At 49.2% G+C, this 20,725-nt stretch overlaps 1 protein-coding gene across 13 annotated transcripts in view; it reads left to right on the forward strand.

Moving 5' to 3' along the window:
• DYSF (dysferlin) overlaps positions 1-20,346 on the forward strand; it is a 119,797-nt gene extending 99,451 nt beyond the window's left edge. For all 13 annotated transcript variants that reach the window (XM_007426884.4, XM_025165852.2, XM_025165855.2 and 10 more), the window contains 10 exons: positions 577-719; positions 3,107-3,246; positions 3,552-3,640; positions 4,460-4,555; positions 5,960-6,101; positions 8,883-8,982; positions 9,886-10,055; positions 12,397-12,506; positions 12,923-13,070; positions 17,498-20,346. In XM_007426884.4, the coding sequence (XP_007426946.2) occupies positions 577-719; positions 3,107-3,246; positions 3,552-3,640; positions 4,460-4,555; positions 5,960-6,101; positions 8,883-8,982; positions 9,886-10,055; positions 12,397-12,506; positions 12,923-13,070; positions 17,498-17,536 (1,177 nt within the window). In that variant the 3' untranslated portion in view covers positions 17,537-20,346. The remainder of the gene's footprint in view (positions 1-576; positions 720-3,106; positions 3,247-3,551; positions 3,641-4,459; positions 4,556-5,959; positions 6,102-8,882; positions 8,983-9,885; positions 10,056-12,396; positions 12,507-12,922; positions 13,071-17,497) is intronic.
• Positions 20,347-20,725: the final 379 nt, after the last annotated feature.

A 20,725-nucleotide genomic window follows, 5' to 3' on the forward strand; every position in this document is an offset into this window, starting at 1 on the left:
GTAATTCCTCTGAGATACTGAGGATTGCTCAGGAGATGGGCCAATGGAGCCACCGGACTGCCACTAACCTCATTTCACTGCTTGAAGCACAGACGGGTTGAGGCCACTGTCCACGTTCCTGCCTGGCGTTGGATAGGCCACCAGTCTGAGCTCCAGCTCTCACAGGGCCTGCTCAAGGCACAAGCGGCTCTTGCCCTGAGACCCAAAAAGCCCCACGGCTAGGAGCTATTGCACAACCACAGAACGACATAGGGTGCAGGTGGACTGGCGTGTTTTCTCTACATGTTGCTTCTGGTTCGTTTTAAAAGATCAATACTTCCCTTCTTCCATTGAAAGCAGCTTGCCATTTGAAATACCATGGATGAATACACTACCACCCATAATCATGAACAACTACAGAACAGGAGAGAGAGCAGAACAGAGCCCAGAGGGATGAACTCTTGCATAACACCTTGAAAGGAGGTCAGGTGTGCAGCAGCGTGGCAGGACCCTAATACAGTGCCCAGAGCTTGCAGAGAGTTGAACAAAGGACTCCTTGAGGTTCCTCTGTTTTATTGTTCCATTTCTCACTTCCAGTTCTGGCCCCAACCAGTGGAGAGACCAGCTGTGCCCTTCCCAACTCCTCCACCAATTTTCCTTGCAACGCAACTGCAAACCTCCAATTTACCAGACTGACCAGATCATCTTTGGAGATGAAACGTACCACCTCTCGGACTTTGGTAAAAACCACAAATCTCCCACCGCTCTCCTTATCGCTTCAGCTCAAGGGCCTAAATCTAAATATGCCCCCCACCTCCAGCACCTACAAAAGCAGCAACTAATCTACAGCACTTAAGGTGGCAGAACGGGAACAGTATTAAACTCATGGGAGGATTCCTATTAGCTAGATTTAATTAATTTCATTTGAGTGCAGGTTTAATGCAATCATTACTCCAGCCCCTTATTGAGTACCTGGACTGAAGAATGTGGGGGGGGGGGGGGGGAGAGACTTCTGCTTTAACCTGTACCTAAGCTAAAGCCCAACAGATGTGATGTGGCTTCTCTAGCACACCCTGGCACAGCTCCTGTTCATTTCAATGGGGCTGGGGCTGAAGCATCAGGCCTTCCAACTGGATCATGCCCCATAGACTTTGGGTCATATTTTGCTTGAGGAATGAGTTCTGTTTTAGCTCAAGAGGTGAAGCTAGATCAGGAATGCCCAACAGGTAAAAGAAGGAGCCACATCTACTGGTTTCTTGTGGAGCTACTGACACAGCCCAGAGGTTCTTCAACCAAGGATTTCCTATCAGAAAAGTAAAGTTGAGCTTGGAGAGACCTTAGAATTGAAATTAGGGCCCCATGGGAGATGAGGACCATCAAAGAAGTCCAGCACTAGAAGGAGGAACCTTGCCATTCAAGGTGCACCCTGAACCAGAGGCTTACTTCCCTTGGGGGGAGACAAGAGTGAGCTGCTCCTCAGCTGCGTACCAAGGGTGACGGAGTCTTCCAGCTTCCTGGCAACTGTTTTGGATATCCCAGTTTCTGACAATCCTCTTTGGGGATTGTGTGGGCAGCAGAGCCCTGTATTTGTAGATTCTGGCCAGCAGAGAGAGACATCGCCACGTGACTGAGCTATGGCAAGAACAGCCAACAGGCCCCGCATGAAACAAGAAGAGGAGCCTCTTTTTCTCACTGGGTTCCACATTTACATTCATGCCCTGCAGGTTTTACATTCATTTTGGATTTTTATTGCTGGATTGAATTTGTTCCCTGTTCTTTCTCATAGGCGTTGGGTGCTGGTAGGGGGTGGCGGGGAGTTCGCTCCGGTAATCTAGAAGCAAGAGATTGCATGACACAAAAGAATTATGGTTCTTTAATAATCAATTAAATAGTAAATCTTCAGCAATTGTGATTACGTGTGTCACGTAGACTAGTCTAAAATTTTACATCAGACTTGTTCTGATAGGTCAGTGTTTTTCCAACTTGGCAACTTTAAGATATATGGACTTCAGCTTTGAAATCCACACATCTTAAAGTTGCCAAGTTTAAAGAACACTGTGTTAGATGAATCTTATAGTACTGAGCTGAGCTTGGCTGATCTCAAAAGGCTAATATTTGGGATGGACACCACCAGCACTTCTCAGGACTCCAGGTGAGACTGAGATGTAAAAAAGAAAAGAAAAGAAAAGAAAAGAAAAGAAATCCTGAAAAAAAACTAAGAGTAAACCATTTCCATCCTGGCCCCCCACAAACCACATGAACCTGTCTGTGAGGTTACCAGGAGCTGAGGGGGCTGCACCTCTTAATCTCCCTTGGCAAGAAGGCACCAAGTCCCCCTCAGAAGCACTTGGGTGATTTATTCAAAAAAATGGGCCATCTGTTATTGTTCTGTACCTTCCTCTGTAGAAGGCTTGGTCACATTGGTGGGCACAGAATGAATGGCAGCATGAAGTCCTGACCAAGGAGGTTGCATCCACTCCAAACGTTCCATTAGAAAGTTGTAAGCAGAGCATGTTGTGTAACGGATCATAGAATCGTGGACTTCTGGAGTTGGAGGGGTCCCCAAGGATAATCTAGTCCAAGTCTCTGCAATATGCAGGAAAACCAGTTAAACCATCCACAAGGGGTGGCTCTCCTGCTCCTCTTAAAAACCTTCAGAGTTGGAGAGCCCACCACCTTCATAAGGAGACTCTTCCACGGTTGGGCAGATCTTACTATTATGAAGTTCTTACTATATTTCAAAGAAATTGTTTTTGATGGCCGTGAGCAGAAGGACGGGTGGTGGAGGGGGGAATAAAAGATAAGTGTTTGCAGGGCTGGAGAAAATACATATTCTTTCCGAATGTCCAGATGTGCACTTGTTGCTGAGCAAGCTTCTCAGGCTTAGCGTCACTGGACTGCTTCAGTGTTCCATCGGGGGACGGGGGAGGTTGGCTCCCTAGAGCATGGCCAAATTGCTGCGGTTGATGAAAGTGATTCTGCAGTTTGTAGAAGGCCAAAGAGCAAGGAGTCAGGTCTAAACTAGGATTATGGTGGCCAGCCTGAGCAAATGCCAGAACTCAGCAGTAGGACTTCTGGGGCTCCGACGGCTGATGGGTGAAATCTCTGCCTTTTCTCTTTGGTTCAGAGGACGGCAAGCCGCCAAACCCCCACCTGGGTCCTGTGGAAGAGAGGCTAGCCCTGCACGTTCTACAGAAGCAAGGCTTGGTCCCTGAACACGTGGAGACGAGGCAGCTGTACAGCCCTCTACAGCCGGACATTGAGCAGGTAAAGTTGGGGGGAGAAGAGGAGCAGCTGCTGACTCAGAAGACACTTGTGGGGTCTTGAGTCCTTTCAGCCTTAAGGCTGCCCTTCCGGTCATGATGGGGATAGTTTCTGTATCCCGGAAAAGTGACCTCCTGGAGCCTGGCTGAAGGACCCAGCGTGCTGCCGAGAGAGGTTCCTATCTTTGTCCAGGCTCCTCATGTCCCTCAGAGATGCTGCATTCCATGGCAAGGCTGCCTAGTGGTTTTCTCAGGGATATTGCAAAGAGATCAGCTTTCCCTAATTCATGGGTTCCCCTTTCATTACAGGGCAAACTTCAGCTTTGGGTGGACTTGTTTCCAAAATCACTTGGGCCACCAGGACCACCATTCAATGTGACCCCACGAAGAGCAAAGAGGTAATGGATCACCTTGCTCTCCAACTCTCTCACGCACATACCTTTCCCCATAGAACCCAAGGACAACCTGTTGAATATGACCACAGTCTCATCTTGCTTAGAATCATCTTCTTCCTAACTCTAGCAGCCCTCAAGCAGACGGCGAAGGAAGACAGTGAAGCTTCCCTACCATCCCCTGGCATTTATAAGAAGGCTGCTTTTGAACACATAGGCTGAATTTAGCCACAATGGCCAATAGGTTCATTCCCCACTCCACCCCCACTGCAGTAGCTCTTCCCCAGGGCTACAGTCATGAGGGAAGCCTCAACATGCCCTCGTTGCAATGGAGTCTGTAGTTGCCATGTGGTTTCCATGCCCGGAATAGCACAAGAAGAGCATCAGGGTAATCACCCAGATGCTCTGGACAAGTTGGGTCTTGATCCGAATGGGGCTCAGAAAAAGAAAAAGCCCAGCTACCTTGAGAAGCCAGCAGATCCAGGAAAGAAAATGTCCCTCTGGAGGGTTGGTTCTCTACGGATGCTACTGAAATGGCTTGTGAATTCTGTTTCTGTGGGGTGGAACTGGGCAGGGTTGGCATCCTCTGCTTGAGGCACTGCAGTAATCTGGTGGGTTCCTTCTGGGAAAGAAAAGAGGAGAGTAGGAGATGTCATAGGCTTACCTCTTCACTTACAAAACAGACCCTAAGGATCTGGGAAGTGTCCTTTGCCTGTTGCAGTGAGGGACCCTCATTTATTTCTTTACTTGAGTTATGTGCTGCTCTTCTGTTTGAAAAGAGGCTCTTGGCAGTCTGTTGATCCCCATCTGGGCTACTGCTTCCAGGTTCTACTTGCGTTGCATTGTCTGGAATGCCCAAGATGTCATCCTGGATGACGTCAGCATCACCGGCCAGAAAATGAGTGACATCTACGTGAAAGGGTAGGTAGCCCAAAGCTTCATCATGTTTTCTTAGGTGACGAGGGAACCTTTCCTCCTCTCAGTTCCAGCGATGGATCTGCTTTGTACCAGATGGTTCTCATGAAATTTACCCCATTGAATCCTGGAAGCTGCTTGTGTGTTGTTGTCCACCTCCAATCCACGTGCCCTGCTGAGATTAATGTTTCCACTGAGCAGTTGTTCCTCTTCAAACAGCTGCCACTGCCAAGTTTTCTGGGATGTTCTGAGAGTGTTCAGATGCTTCATACAATGGCCTGGATAAGGGCCCACACCGTCCCAATGTGTTGGACCTTAAACTCTCAAAACACATCTTCAGATGGGGAACAATTGCTTTAACTCAAACCTGAGCCCCAAATGCTACCTTCTCTCAGCCGAGCCCTTTGCTTTCAAAACAGTAATTACAATGTGTCCCTCACAAAGTTGTCCTGGAAATGATTTAAACATGAAAATTAAATGCCGCATAGCCTTCTTGCAGACTGACTGTTCTGAATTTGCACCCTCCTTGTGTTGTAATCCTACTGGTATTTCTTTGATCTTTTCCCACTTCATAAAACATTCGGAGTCTCCCCAGACAAGCTGGTGGTGTTTGTAATGGAACCCGTCATTGTCTGAACACACCTTCACTGCTTTTTCAGAATGGTCCCCAGACCCTCATCTGCTCCACTTCTGTCCCACCAACATGAACGCAGCTCCCGGCCTCCCAGGGCCTGCGCCATGCCAGTGTCCACGGGAGAAGAGGGATTTGTAAGGGAGCAGGACTCGAGGGGATTCTGAGAGGAAGGTGGAGGCAAGCAATGGCAAGACTAATGTTCACCCCCTCTTCGTTTACCCCCCGCCCCAAATTGAGAAAACCTTGCCAATGTGGTGGAGAGTTTAAGGTGTCCATATTGTCCAATTCTTAAGGTTCCATAAACACCCTACAGTGTTTTTGCTATCTGCCTGGGCGGCAAAAGCTGGAGGCCTCCCAAAGACCTGTCAGGGTCCCACATGGAGCTCCCAGGTTAAGCTGGGCTGGGAAGGCTCACCTGACAGTTAAACTGAGCTCATGATGCAAAGAACAAGGAGAACCGTAGAAACCGAAACAAAAAACAGATTCCAAGAGAAGTGGAGAAGTTACAGCTGCAGCCCTCGATTCCTGCGGCAGGCTTGGACCGTCATGGCCTTGTAGAAAGTGGCTTGAACGTTTTCCCGTCCTCCATTCAACTTGGCCTTTCCCAGAAAACCTCCTGCAAACTCCTCCTGCTTTGGCAGCGAGGAGTCAATTGCAGCTGGTCCTCCCAGTGGCACGGTGGGGGTGCCACTGTTGGGCCCGGTCTCTTTGGCAGGTGGCCGTCGTCCTCTGGACTTTTGCGGCTGACTGGCCCGGACTGCTTCTCTGGCTTGCAGGTGGCTGGTTGGGTACGAGGAAAACAAGCAGAAGACGGACGTGCACTACAGGTCCCTGGGAGGCGAGGGCAATTTCAACTGGAGATTCGTCTTCCCCTTCGACTACCTCCCCGCTGAGCAGGTCTGCTCCGTGGCGAAGAAGGTGAGCGTCTCGAGGGGCCCAGGCAGCCCCTGCCGGGTTGCCTCGGAGGCTTGAATGGAGCTGTGCCTGATGCTGATGTGTCTGGGGGGGTAAGGTGGGGGGTGTGTGACAGCTTCCCCTGCACTCTCCCCTTGCAACCTGCTCTTTTTCCAATTTTATTTTGGCTCCTGTCTTTTCATTACGATATATAGTCAAAGAGGGAAAATATCCTCACCCAAAGAGCAAAACTGGATGGGAAGGTTAATTTGCGATGATCGCAAATACGAAATTAGGGCCCTGATGCAAATTGCTGCATGAGTGGTTCCCTACACTTTAGAAGGTTTGGGATTAACGGTTCTCAGTTCACCCCAGCAACAGAGGTAGCCGGGGGGGGGGGTGTCCAAAAGAAAGTTGCCAGAACCATGCAATCAAAGCCCTGTCCCCTTTTTACGTGGAATTGTGCCGTTGTGGCCACCTGTAATGGTATGTGGGAGTGACCTTGGGAGACAGGAGGAACAGCCACAGCCAGGGCAGCAGCCGGATAAGCAGCAGCTGAGCCCGCAGAAGGAAGGGGGGCGTGGGAAGCGCCTCAGAAGGGACCCTCCCTTGTTCCTTGGGCTGTAAAGGCGAGGGGGAGAGAAGTACCTTCAGACTTGCAAGATTGATGTCAACCTTGTGAGGTAGCCCAGACAAGAAACACACCCCGAAGTACTAGTTCTAACTTTATTGCAAGGTTATGTTGACAGGATCATGCTGGCAAGGGAATTCTGGGAGATGAAGTCCAGACACCTTAAAGTTGCTGTGGTGGAGAAAGACTGTTGCAGATGATGGAACTTTGTGCATGTTTCACAATCTCGCTGGCTGGCGGCCAGGAGCAGGACAAGGGAGTCTTAGAGTCACAGATCGAGCAGTGCCTGGACTGGAAGGCCTCTTGGGCATCGCCCGGCCCACCCCCTGCCCAGGGCAGGCATTCATTCTGACAGCCTCTCTAGCTCCGCCAGTTTCACACTTCCCCGGAAGCTGGTCTCACAGTGTGTGCGATTTCCCCAGCCCTCCTCCATTTCCAAGTGAAGTCTGAAAATACCCCTTCCCGCTGTGCCACGAGGCTGGTGTAGCTGATCGGGAAATAAACCACTTGTAAAAGCTCTTTGCCAAGGTAGAAATGATGAAGGAAAGATGGGTCTCTGGACCAGGGAGACACGTTCCTCTTGGACCAGTCTTGATCTTGCCGCGTGCTGTTGAAATCTAAGTTTGTTGTTTGCCGTGGGGGTGCAGGGGGGAGATGGAAAGGAAACCCAGAAGGAAAGCGGCTGCTCTGAAGCTGAAACCAAAACTATACATGGGAAAAACTCAACCCTGCCTGAAAGCAACCTACGTGGTTGGGGCTGGGGAGGGATCAGTGGGTGTTAACTGTGGGGCAGGGTAGCTGTCGGGGAAGAGCCTCAGTGCCAGGGCAGAATGTGCTCCCCTCGCTTGGAATGGGCCACGCTGCTTCTAAAGGGGAATTTGGCACAAACCTCCCCAAAGGGTGGACAACCCAGGCCCCGCTCCCCTTTTCCATGGGCCCCAGAATGCCCCATGTCCAGGGGGAGGATCTGATCCAACCTTGCCAGGGTCTTCCCGGCTGAATCCACTCTTTCTTCAGAGGAAAAGTCCTCATTCATTTGTTCTGAGGTGTCATCGGAGCTTGTGAACCCCCCCCCCCACTAAAACCGGGTCAGGGGTTTGCTTCAGCCCACCTTGACATAGAAGCATGAAATATTCTGCCGAAGTGACACTTTTAGGTTAATCCGTCACGATGCTGCTTCCCCCAGATGTCTTTGGGAGGCTTCCCCTTGCTGGTGTCTCTGCAAAGTCTGAAGCGATTGGGCTCCCTGCTCTCCCTCGGGAACTCATTATAAAGATGGATGCTTTGCAGTTCTCCCTGGAATGTTTCCCCAGATGGTCGTCATGCAAGCCGGTCTTTCCCTCTCTCTGCTCCCCTGCCTGCCGGGGGATGGCCAGGTGCTGCGTCCTCCATGCCATTCCCACAGACCAATTTTTGCTTATCCAGGCGAGGAGTTTATCCCAGTCTTGGGGAGCATTCAGCTGACTCAGGGACCTCCTAGGGCCACCAGGCCCCCTAGAGCAGTGTTTCTCAACCACAGCAACTTTAAGATGGGTGGCCTCCAACTCCCAAAACTCCCCAGCCAGAGTAAGGGAAGCTGACCAGGAAAGCAACAAGGATCCAGGAGGAATCAAAACAAGGAGATTTCTTCACCCCCATTTTTGAGATGCCTCCATGTCTTGACATGGCGAGGGATCGGTTTCCTTCAAAAGCCTTCCAGATACTTGGATGGGGAAGAGGAACAAAAGGAATATCTATATCACCCTGGGTAAATGCTTTCTTTCAAAGCAGGAATGATCCAAAGCAGTTGAACATTGAGTTCACTGTAGATTCGGTGATTACTGAATATCAGGCTCAAAAAAAAAAAAAAGACACATTTCATAACTGATATGCATGCATTTGCATAATCTTGCTTCTGCTGTTCTTGGGAAGGGGCACCAGAATTTCTGGTCAAATTCTATTGAGTTATTAGTATGTGTATCGAGTTATTTGACTTTCTGATCAAATTCTCTTCTTCTGAATCTGATTTGATATTGCTCACTTACTGGATCCTTACAGAATAAAATGTCATTGCTGGATTCCTGACCAAAGATTCTTACAGCCCCAGGTTCCCAACGTCCCTCTCTCCCCATACTTAATGGTGAACATCAGTGCAGTCTTGCTTGTAATGGCTTCTTATCTATGTGCAAATGCAGGAACATTTCTGGAGCTTGGACAAGACAGAGAATAGAGTCCCACCCCAGCTGGTCCTTCAGATCTGGGACAATGACAAATTTTCCTTTGATGATTACCTGGGTGAGTGGCAAATCTGGGCAGGCCAATGTTGCATTTCTCAATCCTCTCTATGAATATCCTGCTGCTTCATTTTGCCCCATCTACTTCTCTCCTGTTTAATGTGGGAGCGTTTATGCAATTGGTTTGGGGACTGGCACAGGAGAACTTGCCAGGAATTAATGTGCAGCTATCAAATCATAGAACAGAAGGGAAACTTGATGGGATTACACAACACCATTGGAATTCCTCTCTGTGCCATGAGTTAATCCATATCCATAGTAGCTGGTGGACATTTCTGCAAAGAAAGACTGTGGCGGATGGTACCTGGAACAGAGCCAGGCCTTACGTGGAGCCACTGCCCACAGCAGCTTGCCACAGGTCAGCAGCCACTACATGGAGAGGTTTCAAGTGCCAGCGGGGGCCATTTTGAGGGGCCACAGAAAGACCACAAGACTCAGCAGGCAGCCTTGTCTTTGGCAAAGGGCAAAGACTGAATTCTGTTCACCGGTGTTGCCTTCTAAAGATATTCAGTCTCCCCCAAATACATCTGAGATACGTTGCCTTCCAGAAAATCTTTCTGAAAGTTAGAAAAAGGTTTCGCTACTTCTTTTCTTTTAACTTACAAATAACACAACCTTAAGTGTGGCAGCTGGGTTGGCTATGAAAAGTTCCTGTGGGCTCAGTTTTAGTAGAGCAGTTAGAAGTGCTGTGTGAAAAGCCCAGTCAGAGACAGAGATGGGGAAACCACACTGCCGCTCCCAAATGTGTGCAAAACATATGGACTTGCACATCCAGACAGCCCTCCCCTGGGTATGGATGCACACCTACTGTCCCCAGACACTGGCTTCGAGATGGTGCAAGAGACCTGGCTATTCCACCTGTTTTCTTCACAGCTTTTGCTCCTTCTTTCTTTTGACTTTACAGGCTCCATCCAGTTGGATCTCAACTGCATGCCAAAGCCGAGCAAGACAGCGGAAAAATGCAACTTAGATCTTCTTGAGATCCGGGAGAGAGAAGTTTCGCTTTTTGAGCAGAAGACAGTCAAGGGTTGGTGGCCTTGTGTGACCGAGCAGGAAGGCACAAAGATAATTGGGGTAGGTCTTCTGGGCCTGCTTGTTTTGCGAGTGAAAGTCTTCTGCCTAGGTAGAGGAATTGGGACAGTCAATTTGACACATAGTCCCAGTAAGAGCAGATCTGCCACCACATTTAAAATTACTTTTGAAAGGGAAGAGATGTTCCTCTTTGAGATGTTCTGCCACTCCTTCCAAGAACACACCCGCCTCTGGATTCATTTACTTTGCAACCAGGAAGCTTCATTCATGAACAGAACCAACCATGTTGCTGGACCCAGACCTTTTGGATGGGGTTGGGCAATAGAATAGAACATATTTCCAGTGGTAACATCACCTGAGATCCTAATTTCCTTGTTTTTAAATGAATTTAAAATGCATTATCTGTTTGCTTAGTCCGCAGGATTTGTAAGTCACTCCAGTCAGTCAAAACTGAGGTCTTAGAATCCTAGAGTTGGATGGGTCATTAAGGTGTCCAGCCCATCTCCCTGCTCAGAACATTAATCCAAATTAAAGAAGGGGCCAAGACTCTCTCCTGCTCCACCATGCATCTCAGCCACCTGCATGGTCAGCTGCTGGTCAGGCTGATCCACACCTCTACGCCTGGGATTGCTTGGAGGTTTGGGGATGTCAGCCCTTCAGGGTAGACCAGACTAGGAAACCAAAGTTATGTGGGTCAGTAGGTTATGGTAACAGAATCTTGCAAGTCTGAATGTGCTTCCCCCCTTTATCTTCATGAGAAATGGGGAGGGTCTTGTCTGAGACGTTTTCTCAGGTTACAGTTCTGTCTTGAACTCCGGTTTCTTTTATCTGGCCGTGGTCTTGGTAGTGGCTCCTCCTCCTGTCCCTCAAGATCTTTCCTTCTGCCCATTACAGGGGATCAGAGGGAGATCCACACCCTCCTGCTTTCTGAAGCAGAATGGTCCTGGAGGACCCCCAGCCTAAAGAGCCCATAGAAGCTAAACCTATTCCAACCCCCGAATGCTCAGTGAAGCACTCAGATTGCACTTGTTGCCTGCTTAATGGGGCATCTGCAGGGAGGGTTGAAAAAGTCAAAATGGTAGGCATGACTGGGTGATTGAAGACCTGCCCTTTTTTATGCACCTCACATGCTGCTGCAAAGGAAAAACGTGTGAACTCCAATAAAGCTAAGGAAGACTGAGGTCTGCCTCAATTACGGGTTAGGGATCAGAGGAAAGCAATTTCAGAAGCTTGATTTCTATTCCAAGAGGTTGCTGGGCCACGCTTGTGTTGTGGTCCAGTGCAAGTAAATGTGAGGTCTAGAACTGGATGTACATCCCCATGGTTTTGAATGGATATCTTGAAGGCAAGTGGCAGGCCTCTCTCCCAAAATTCTGCTCTCGTTCAGAATTGCAAAAAGTTGCAGAGATTTTCTAGGCAACCTCCTCTTCCCATCTTCATTCTGAAGGAACTTTGAAGGCTCCAGAAAGCAGGTTCAGGAATGATGTCTATGGTGGGGAGACACCTGGGAAGATGCTTGCATGACCACATACATTTCCCAAATGTTTCCTACACAGCAGCAGGGGAAGTCTTTCTTGCTAGCAGACCCCTGTTCTCCTTCATTGCTTCTTCCTCAGGAGGATGTGGAACGTTGGGACCACACCAGAAATTAACTTGCAAGGGGCAGCCATGTTGGTCTGCTTGATAGCCTCCTTGGGAGTATGAAGGCACCTTAGTTCAGAATTCTCAGCCAGTATAGCCATGTTGGTTGGGGTTGATAGGAGTTGTATCCCAAGTTGTATTCTAAAGGGTATCGGGTTGGAGTTGGCTGTCTTTAGAGTGGTTATCTGAGGGTGAGTTCTTTTAAAAATTCATAACGAAAATAGCTTCAGTGTTCATGGCAATTGATAGACTGCTATTGCAGTGAATTTCAAGGCAAATTTGGAGAAATTGACCAGGCAAAATGTTTTTGATAAGAATACTGGTTTTTCTCCAGAGATCTGGTATATCTCCAAATAAGTAAATGTTTGAAAGAGGTCTTGGAATATTTCACTTGGAAAAAGGGAATAGCATAGTGAAATTCTTTTTTTTTTTTTAACTGAACATTTTTGAGAGTTCATATCTCTGTTCCTAGCCTGATGGAGCAGAAGGTCTTTTTATTCAGAAGAAGCTGACTGAGGTCAGACTACTTGCCTGCTCTAAACCATCTGCTCTAGTGGTTTCTCTCCAGGATCACAGGCAGAGAAGGGTCTCTTCCATCACTTTCTCCCAGTTTCTTTCCTTGGAAGGGCCAAGGACTGAACCTTCTGCATGCAAATGAGGTGACCTATCACCACTCCACACCTGATCAGTCCTTCCACCTTTGGGTCCTCAAACACGGCCCCACCTCATCTCTCTTTTGCAGGGGAAGTTGGAGATGACACTGGAGATCATCAATGAACAAGAGCATGAAGAACGGCCAGCTGGATTGGGCAGGGATGAGCCCAACATGAACCCCAAGCTGGAAGACCCAAAGTAAGAGGCAATAAGAGTGGTGGTGGGGGCAGGTCGACTCAATTTCTGCTCTCTTCAGAAAGCAATGGAGAGCATGAGAAGATTTTTAAAGGCAAATCTGCTAAGTAATTTTGTGTACCAACATTGCACTCTGTCACATATGCAGGTGCCTGGAGAAGAGGGGAAAATTGAAAAAGAAAAGAACACATGACAGTAATATCACAAGGTCTAGGGTGTTCTTGGCTTCTAGCCTAGCCCAATTTCTTTTCCATCAGAAAGCAAAGAAGTGGCAGTAGGAAGGACTCCCTGCTCAGTATCAAAGCCAGGCTTGGCACCCTGGCCATAAGTGGCCCATCCTGGCCCCCGTGATGGGTTTGCAGATCCTATGCCAGGCAATCTTGGCTTCCTCTAGCCCACTAAAATGCTCTTTGTTGCAGGCGCCCTGAGACCTCCTTCCTGTGGTTCACCTCACCCTACAAGACCTTGAAGTATATCCTGTGGAGGAGGTTCAAGTGGGTCTTCCTCATCTTCCTCATTCTCTTCATTGTGTTGCTCTTCCTGGGAATCTTCATCTATGCCTTCCCGGTAAGATCATGGGGGTTTCACTTTTCATCTCTCTTTGCCCTCTTCTCTCTTTCTTCCATTTCCCCTCCCTCTTTGTCCTCCTCCCTTTTCTCACCTCTGCGCTGCTTCTCTGCCTCTTTCTTTCACCTCCTCCTCAATCCTGCCTTCATCAGTGCCTTAGGCTTCTGGGTGAGCTCCCAGGGGTCCCAATGGAAGCTTTGCATTGAGTCCTGCTTGCTCAGTGTAGCATACTCTGGGTGGTGAAGTTCTGCCTTCTGTTCCAAGGAGCATCCTCTCCTTGTGGATTGTTTGCTGGTCATCGTTCCTGTTTAGACGTGGATGATCTCTCAACTTTGGTTGTTCTTGCTTTTAAAGTAGATTATTCTGGTAATCTACCCAGAGTCATCTCAATAAATAAAATTTTAAAAAATTAGACACCCTCGAATTACAGCAAGTTAAATACATGGCCATTTGAGTTAAAAAAAAAAAACCAGCGGTATCCAATATCCTATTTCATTAGTGTTGATTGGAAGCGATTGGTGCTAGGGGCATTTGCTTTGATTGGGTGAGAGTAGATGACCTTCAACTCCCCTTCTACAGCTTTGTGACTGTTACCAAAAGTTATGGAACCACTGAAGCGCCTTCTTGGTCCCCTCTCCCCAGTTTTTTAAGCAGAGGCGCTCAGTTAGTGACATCCTTGCTCCCTTGAGGCTTGGGACGGAGCAGAACAGAGGTGGGACTCCATCTATGAAACGTTCAGGCAGTCTGACTCACATTTCTAAAAAGCAACTGAGGCGTGTCATGGAATTTCTCTTATTTGGAAGAGATCTTTCTCCCCCCGCTCCCCAATTTTTGAGGTTGCTGACTTGAACGTCTCACCCTGAATCTGGGTTCTTTTCGCTGTTCTGTTACACATTACTCTTTGGCAATCCCGCAAGTGGGGAGGGTGGCCGGGGGAGGGGGGAGCGGGAGGGATGTGTGTGTTGTGGTGAAGGGGAACCAGTCCTGATCTGAAGTCAGGGATGCCCCGGAACGCAGAAGTTGGCAGATGCAACAGAAATGATTCGTTGATTCATCTCAGAATGATTGCAGATGGAAAACTGAAAAACTACAGAATGATTTCTGAGAGCTTAACAGACCAGTCTGCCATTTGGGCGGGGCAGGGGAGGGAGGGCAGGGGGCTGTCCAGGTCATTCCACTAGGCAGGTCCACACCACGCAGCCCTCCAATCGCCAGGTTGCCTCCAGTCCTGCAGCTTGCCCACCAAGGCTCCATCGTCTTCCCTCCTGGGCTGCAGTCTTTTGTGAAGGGCTCCAGCGTCCAGGAGAAACGGGTGACCGCTGCTGCTCCCTCTAGACCGGCCTCCACCGCCACTGCACCCTCCGCATTGAATCCAAGGATCCTAGGCTCAGAAGAGACCTTGGGGGTCTCTGGCCCATCCCCCTGCCCACGGAATCCTCAGACCTTCTCAGACCACGGGCCCTCCAGCCTTGGCCTGAAAAACTCCAGTGCTGGAGCGCTCGCAGTCCCGAGGCCCAGGCCATTCCAGCGCTTGAGAGCTCTCAGGACATCCCCGTTATTTCAAGTGTGGGTCTCCCTCTGTAAAGCTCCCACCCACTGGTTCTTTAATCTAGAGCTCAGCTGTCGTTTGGAGTTCACATGTTTCTAAATGACGTTCTGCACTTTTGCAATTTGAAGAAATGCATAAGAAAATCCGTAGATTAGGGGAAAATGTCAGCAAAAATGCTCATATTTGTGAAACAGTCTGTCCCCAACTGCAGGAAAATCACTTCCCAAAATGTGCATTAGGCAAAATTGCAGGCAGAAATGCCTGTACCACCAGGGACATCTAAAATTACTTAACTGTTTTTTGTGCAAACTTTAAAAAAAAAAAAATCAAACTGATTCCAAATTTGGATAAACTAAACCTAAGCTCAGCAGATGGAAAAACAGGAATGCCAGTAGATATGTCCCTGCATACTTGCGACCTGTGTGATGCTGAAAGTTTGGCCATCGTGGCATTGATGATTGGTGGCCTGAGTCCTGCAGCGTGGAGGATCTCCCCATTGGCTCCCCATGCAGAATGGGGATCTTTTCCCATGCCGGTTCCATTGCAAAACAGCCTCCGGGGCCCTGAGTGGTCTTGGGGGATGGAGAGAATCACCCCATTGGCCCAAGCAGCTGTTGAGTGGAACCCCCCATAACTCAAGGTGCTCCTTTCCACAAGGATGCTGCGAAGAAGCCAGGGAAGGGTCCCACTCTCTCTTCCATGAACACTTGCTTACTGGGTTGGGAGATGAAGTCCTTTTGGTTTTCATCATTCCACTAAATGCAGTTTCCAGCCAGAAGGGAGAACCTCTCCCCCTTGCCCCCACCGGCCCTCCAGACAAACCCTAAAAATAACAGCTACACTATTCTGGCGGAAGCCCCCTGAAAGACAAATGGTGGGAAATTAATTAGGAGGCGGTAATGTTCCACCAGAGGGACCTGCTAATGGTGCGTGATGGCAAGCCTCAGTTTAGGCTTCTTGGCTGGTGGGGCGAGGGGCATGCCTCCCCCTCCCCAGACTGGAAGAAAGCCTTGGAAGCCAGTGCAAATTGCAATTTATTACCCTGCCTGGGGTCACCTTCTCTCCACCTTCTTCCAGTTGGCGCTGCTTGCTCCTGATCTCTTTCCAGGGCTGATTCTTTTTTTAAAAAAAGACCGAGCAGTGGAGATCAGCCTGTCCTAATTAAATCCAGTGGGTTTGGAAGGGAACCCCCTGCCTGCACGGTGTGTGTCGGAATCAAAGCCGGTTTCCAGGAGTGCTCTTTCCAACTCGATCAATGTGCCCGTAAACTTGGCTCCCCCAGGAGCAGAAGAAGGAGCGCTTTCTTTGGATTTATGTAACCGGCTCCTGCTGGGGGAGCAGCCTGCCTGCTGCAGAGAGGTGGACATGCAAAGAGGGGGGACGGAGAGGATTTGGCCATTCTTTCTCCACAGCCCACCCCACCCCAGCTGGAAGCTCACTCTTCTTCCAGCACGTCAGTGAGCATTTCCGTGCAGGGAAACTCATGTTACCAGCAGAATGCAGGATAACTTTTGGCCCTCGGGGGTAGTGCAAAAGAGGACTTGGGAAAAAGACATTTCTGGGTTTTATGCTGATTTTGGAAACCCAGATGCAAGGTTCAAAGCCCCACGGGTGGGTGAAAATGGCCAAAGAGGACCTGTACAGGAGAAAAGAGATTGCAAGCAAAAATGACATCTTTCATGGACTCACTCACTCACTCACTCACGGGATTGGCACTGAGCTCATTTCTCTTGAGATTAGTGCCCTGTGAGGTTATCTGGGGTGAGTTCAATTCTGTTGGCCAAAAGGAAGTGGATGGAGCTCTCTGCAACATGAATTCTGCCATCTGCAGCTTCAATCCCTGCCCTTCCAGGTTGGTGAAAGCCTGCACAGAGGTGGCAGGAAGCTGGGTCAGGGTGAGGGTGAAAACATCTTTGGCAGAGGAACGGATGCTGCCACCCTGAAGGACAATGGTGTCCTCCTCTGGGGAGTACACATGTTGGAGGGCTGGGAGTAGAGGGCTGGTTTGCAGCGGCTCTCCTCCTTTCTAAAGGGGCCATTCCAGTTAGTGATGGCAGGGGAGAGGTTGACCCCTAGAGCGCTCTGTTGTGGGGTGCTACAGGGCTTCACACTCTCTCCTTATTTGTTTAACATCCATAACTGTGAGGTTCACAAGTGGCAAGGGATCAGGTATCATCAATATGTAGATGATGCTCAACTATACAGGATGAGCCCCTGGCGATGTTGTTGAGATGCTGTCATCATTCCCGAAGGCTGCGAGGATCTGGATGGCGAGGACCAAGCTCTAGCCAAGCCTCACTAAGATGGAGTGGTGTGGACTTAGAAGACTTCTGACCCCATGAATATTCCATCTTTGGTTCTGGATGGGTTCTGTGTCCTCATGCTGAACTGGTTTTAATTTGGGGGTCTTTCGGCATTCACAGCACCTGTTTGAGGAGCCGGTGGCAGCTGTGGCCAGAAGCGCCTTTTCACAGCTCCATCTTGTGTGCAATGGCCTTCCCTTTTCATTCATGCCGTGGATACCTCTCATTTGAACTATTGCAATGCACTTATTCAGGGCTGCTCTTGTGTAAGCGCGCACATTAACTGCTCCAGAATGTGCTGATGTGAGTAGTCATAGGCACCTCATGGTTTGCCCATAGAATATCTTGACTTCAAGAGCTGCACGGGTTATTGCATGTACTCTGGGTGCAATTCAAGGTGCTGCTGGTCCCCTTTAGAGCATTTTATGGCTCAGAAAGGCCATAGAGCTCTGAAGAATTCCATTTAAGGTGGAGTTTGCCCTCACTGTAAGAAGCTTTGTCCCACAACAGATCACTGTTCTGATTGGTAGCTCTTGGCCTTGACTCGCTTGTGGTTCCTCTTTCCGCTCTTGCAGAACTATGCTGCCATGAAACTGGTGAAGCCCTTCAGCTGAACCCCCACCCCCTCCCCATCTCCTGGAGCCAGGCAAGAGACGAAGGATGCGTCTGGGGATTGCAGGAGACCCGTCCTTCCCATCACGTGACTGCGTGGAAGGAGGGAACACCCATGCTGCCTTGTAGAAACTGCACTACAGAAACGAACCCAAGATCCCCTCCCCAGTTTTCCCCAAATGCTGCTCAGGTGACTTGGCTGAACTGATGTCCCAAGGCTGGATGTTTCTTTCCATGGCCTTGTTTTCTGAAGAGGAAGCCCTTCCTGGTGATGCTTGAACGTGGTTACTGTGACCTGCAAGGCACCAGCCACATGTGGGTTTATGGCTCACCTGGGAGACCTCTTGAGAGAGGAAAAGGGTGGCACAGAGAGGAAGAGGATGGGGGCATCTAGTGAGGGGTCAAAAAAGTCAAGATGGTGGTCATGACCGCACAAAGCCTGGCCCCTTTTCTACATTACAGGCTTATTCGAGGCCTTGGACCCTTGCCTGGGTTTCTAGAGCAGGGTTCCCATCCAGAGGCTTTGGCTACAGTACCCACCCTCCCCCGGAAGAGAATGGGAGATGAGGTCCAGCACAGCTGTAACGGAGAATGTCACTCTTTCTAAGGCACCTTCCTTGCAATACACAGTAGAGGAGGCCCTCATGATACACAGTTTCATTAACCACAGTTGGTAAATATAGACCTGACCTCATTATCTGCAGGAAAAGGATCTGCAGACCTCCAGTGTTTGGTGCACAGTTCTGTCTGGCAGAAGACTTTGGGACTCTTGTCTGTGCAAATTATGCATGTGCAGAATGGTAGATGGAGCTTTGCACACGCATGTCGTGCATTTTTCTCTAAGTCTTGTTACCAGAGGTTTCATTATCCTTGGTGTTCAATGGAAAGGAACCCCTGCATATTACAAGGGGCACCTGCCCTTCAAAGATGGCTGGGAGCTCCCAGTCTTTCATTTTGCACCCTGCTGTGCTCTAGGTGCTGAGATAGATTTGAAGCTTTGCAACAGTTCCGCTTTTAATGAATGCAAAGAACGAACTTGCTCTTGCCAGACCTGGGAGATAGGGTGGAGGTACTTTCAGCAAGATGAAGTAGCAGTTTGGGAATTGAAGGTTTCCAGGAATGCCATTCAGTGTCTGGGAAGAAGGTTAAGCTCCTGAGAGGGTCGAGCATTGATCCCAAATGCGTGAAAGAAGTTGAGTTACGGGATTTGTGTTTGTTTGACCTGGTGCAAAAGCAAGGAGGAGTGGGGATCTGCGAGGAAGCTGCCTTACAGCAAGTGGGACCGTTGGTCCTTCTCACGTTGTACCAACCAGTATATTTTTCAACGGGCTTTCCCACTGAGCTCCTTCCGCCACACCCTTGGCTCTGTCACCCAGGGGCCGGTAAGACATTAGGGTTTGTGGACTTGGGAAAAGTTCATGATCATCAAGGGAAGAGTCCTCTCTGTCAGGGCCCCGAGAGGGTCCATACAATTTTGCCGTTCAGGACAGCTGTGCTTGTTGGAGACAATGGCCGGGAGTCAAACTTTCCTCATTATGTATCAGTTCCCACACATCTCAGAAATCATTGTAGGCCATTTCATCAGCACTGTTTAAAACTGGGGATCGTACAATTATGAGTTTGGGAGGAAGGAGCCTATAGATCCTCCAACCTTGCAAGTGATTGTTTGATATAAGTACCTGAACGTTTGCCAATTGGGATCCGAAAATCCTTGGGTTAAAATTCTAGGAAAAAGCTCTATGTCACATTTGTTTGTGAAATATTTCTTTCTGCTCTAATCTGGGAAAATATTGCTAGCCCAACTGTTTTAGTTTTCTAGCCCAAGAACATGCTGGAGATAGATCTCTTCATGTTTTCCAAACTCCTGAGCTCATCCTTTCTTATTTGATTATGTGCCATCAACTCATGTTGACTCTCAGCGACCACATAGATAGATTTTCTCCATGACGAACTGTCCCAACCTGGTCCTTCAGGTCTTCCAATGGCGCACCCATCGCCACCGTGGCAGAGTCCACCAACCTTTGCCTAATGTGCCCAAATTCTTGAGTTACGGAGCACGGCAACCTTTGTGACTCACTGATAGATCAGCAACATGCGGGCCTTCTGCATTTGCTCCATTAATCATATAAACGAACTGGCTGAAAAACATTTAGTGTAATCAGACAGATGATTTCCAACCAAACTGTCCTTATTTTTAACATAACTCTCCCCTGGAGGAGGGCCTGGCATGGATGTGGCCTTAAGAAGGAGAGAGACCATCCTTGCCGCTAAACTAAGAGTTTGTCTCCTTATGCAAGTTTAATGAAAGGTTTCATTACCCAAAGTCTTTCAACAGTTCAAGCCAAACTGACCGACGTCCTGCTTTTTTCTGGACAAGTTGCCTCTGGTGCCAGCAAAGCCGATCCCCATCCCGCCCCACTGCCAGGACCCTCGGACAGGCCAGCCAAGCTCTCTGCCCCGATCTGGGCCCACGCTGCCTGCTGCTAAACAGGCTGGGCCGAACCCCTTCCTTTGGCTTCCTGATCTTGGAATATCGGACCTGACCCGCCAAATAGCTTCTTCTGTGTTTGGAGAACAAGCCAAGCCTTGAATTTGTACTTTTGCAATATTGAAGTGCTCTTCTGTGCCATGATCTTCGCTGCAGCTGAGACAGACCAGAAGCCAGATATAAAACCGCTTGCGAGCTGCTCTGGAACTGGGGTCTCTCTGAGAGGGAGGTGGTGGCGAGTTTTCCACATCACCTGTATCTGCCTTTGAAGCAATATTCCAATTGCACTATAGTTACCAATGAAATGCTATTAAATCTTCTGAATGCTGGTGATGTTTTATTTTCCAGAGCCTGAATTGGGGGGGGGGGAGGAGAAGGGGGGCTGGGTGTGCATTTGTGCTCCAGGCATCTGATTCCACTTATGAGGAAAGCCAACCGAGCTCTGCTGTTTTATTTATCTCCTTGGCAGGGGGTGAAGCCACGGACATGTCCTGGACGAGAACGCTGGCCCACTGGGCTTTGAGTCGCCCTCCCTGGCTTTGCCCCTCCCCCGGGACACAGGCCGGGAAAAGTCACTCCTGGCGCGAGAAGCTCAAACCGGACACGCGGCGGCTTCTTTGCAGCCTGAGGCCGGGTCATGGGGTAGGTCCCCCATCCTGGTCCCAAGCCAGCCCTCACCCCCCCCCCATGGTCCACCCCAGCA

This window comes from Python bivittatus, unplaced genomic scaffold (assembly GCF_059951505.1).
Source record: "Python bivittatus isolate LINGU-HERP-01145 unplaced genomic scaffold, Pbiv_v1 ctg000740_np1212, whole genome shotgun sequence".
Taxonomy (NCBI): Eukaryota; Metazoa; Chordata; class Lepidosauria; order Squamata; family Pythonidae; genus Python; species Python bivittatus.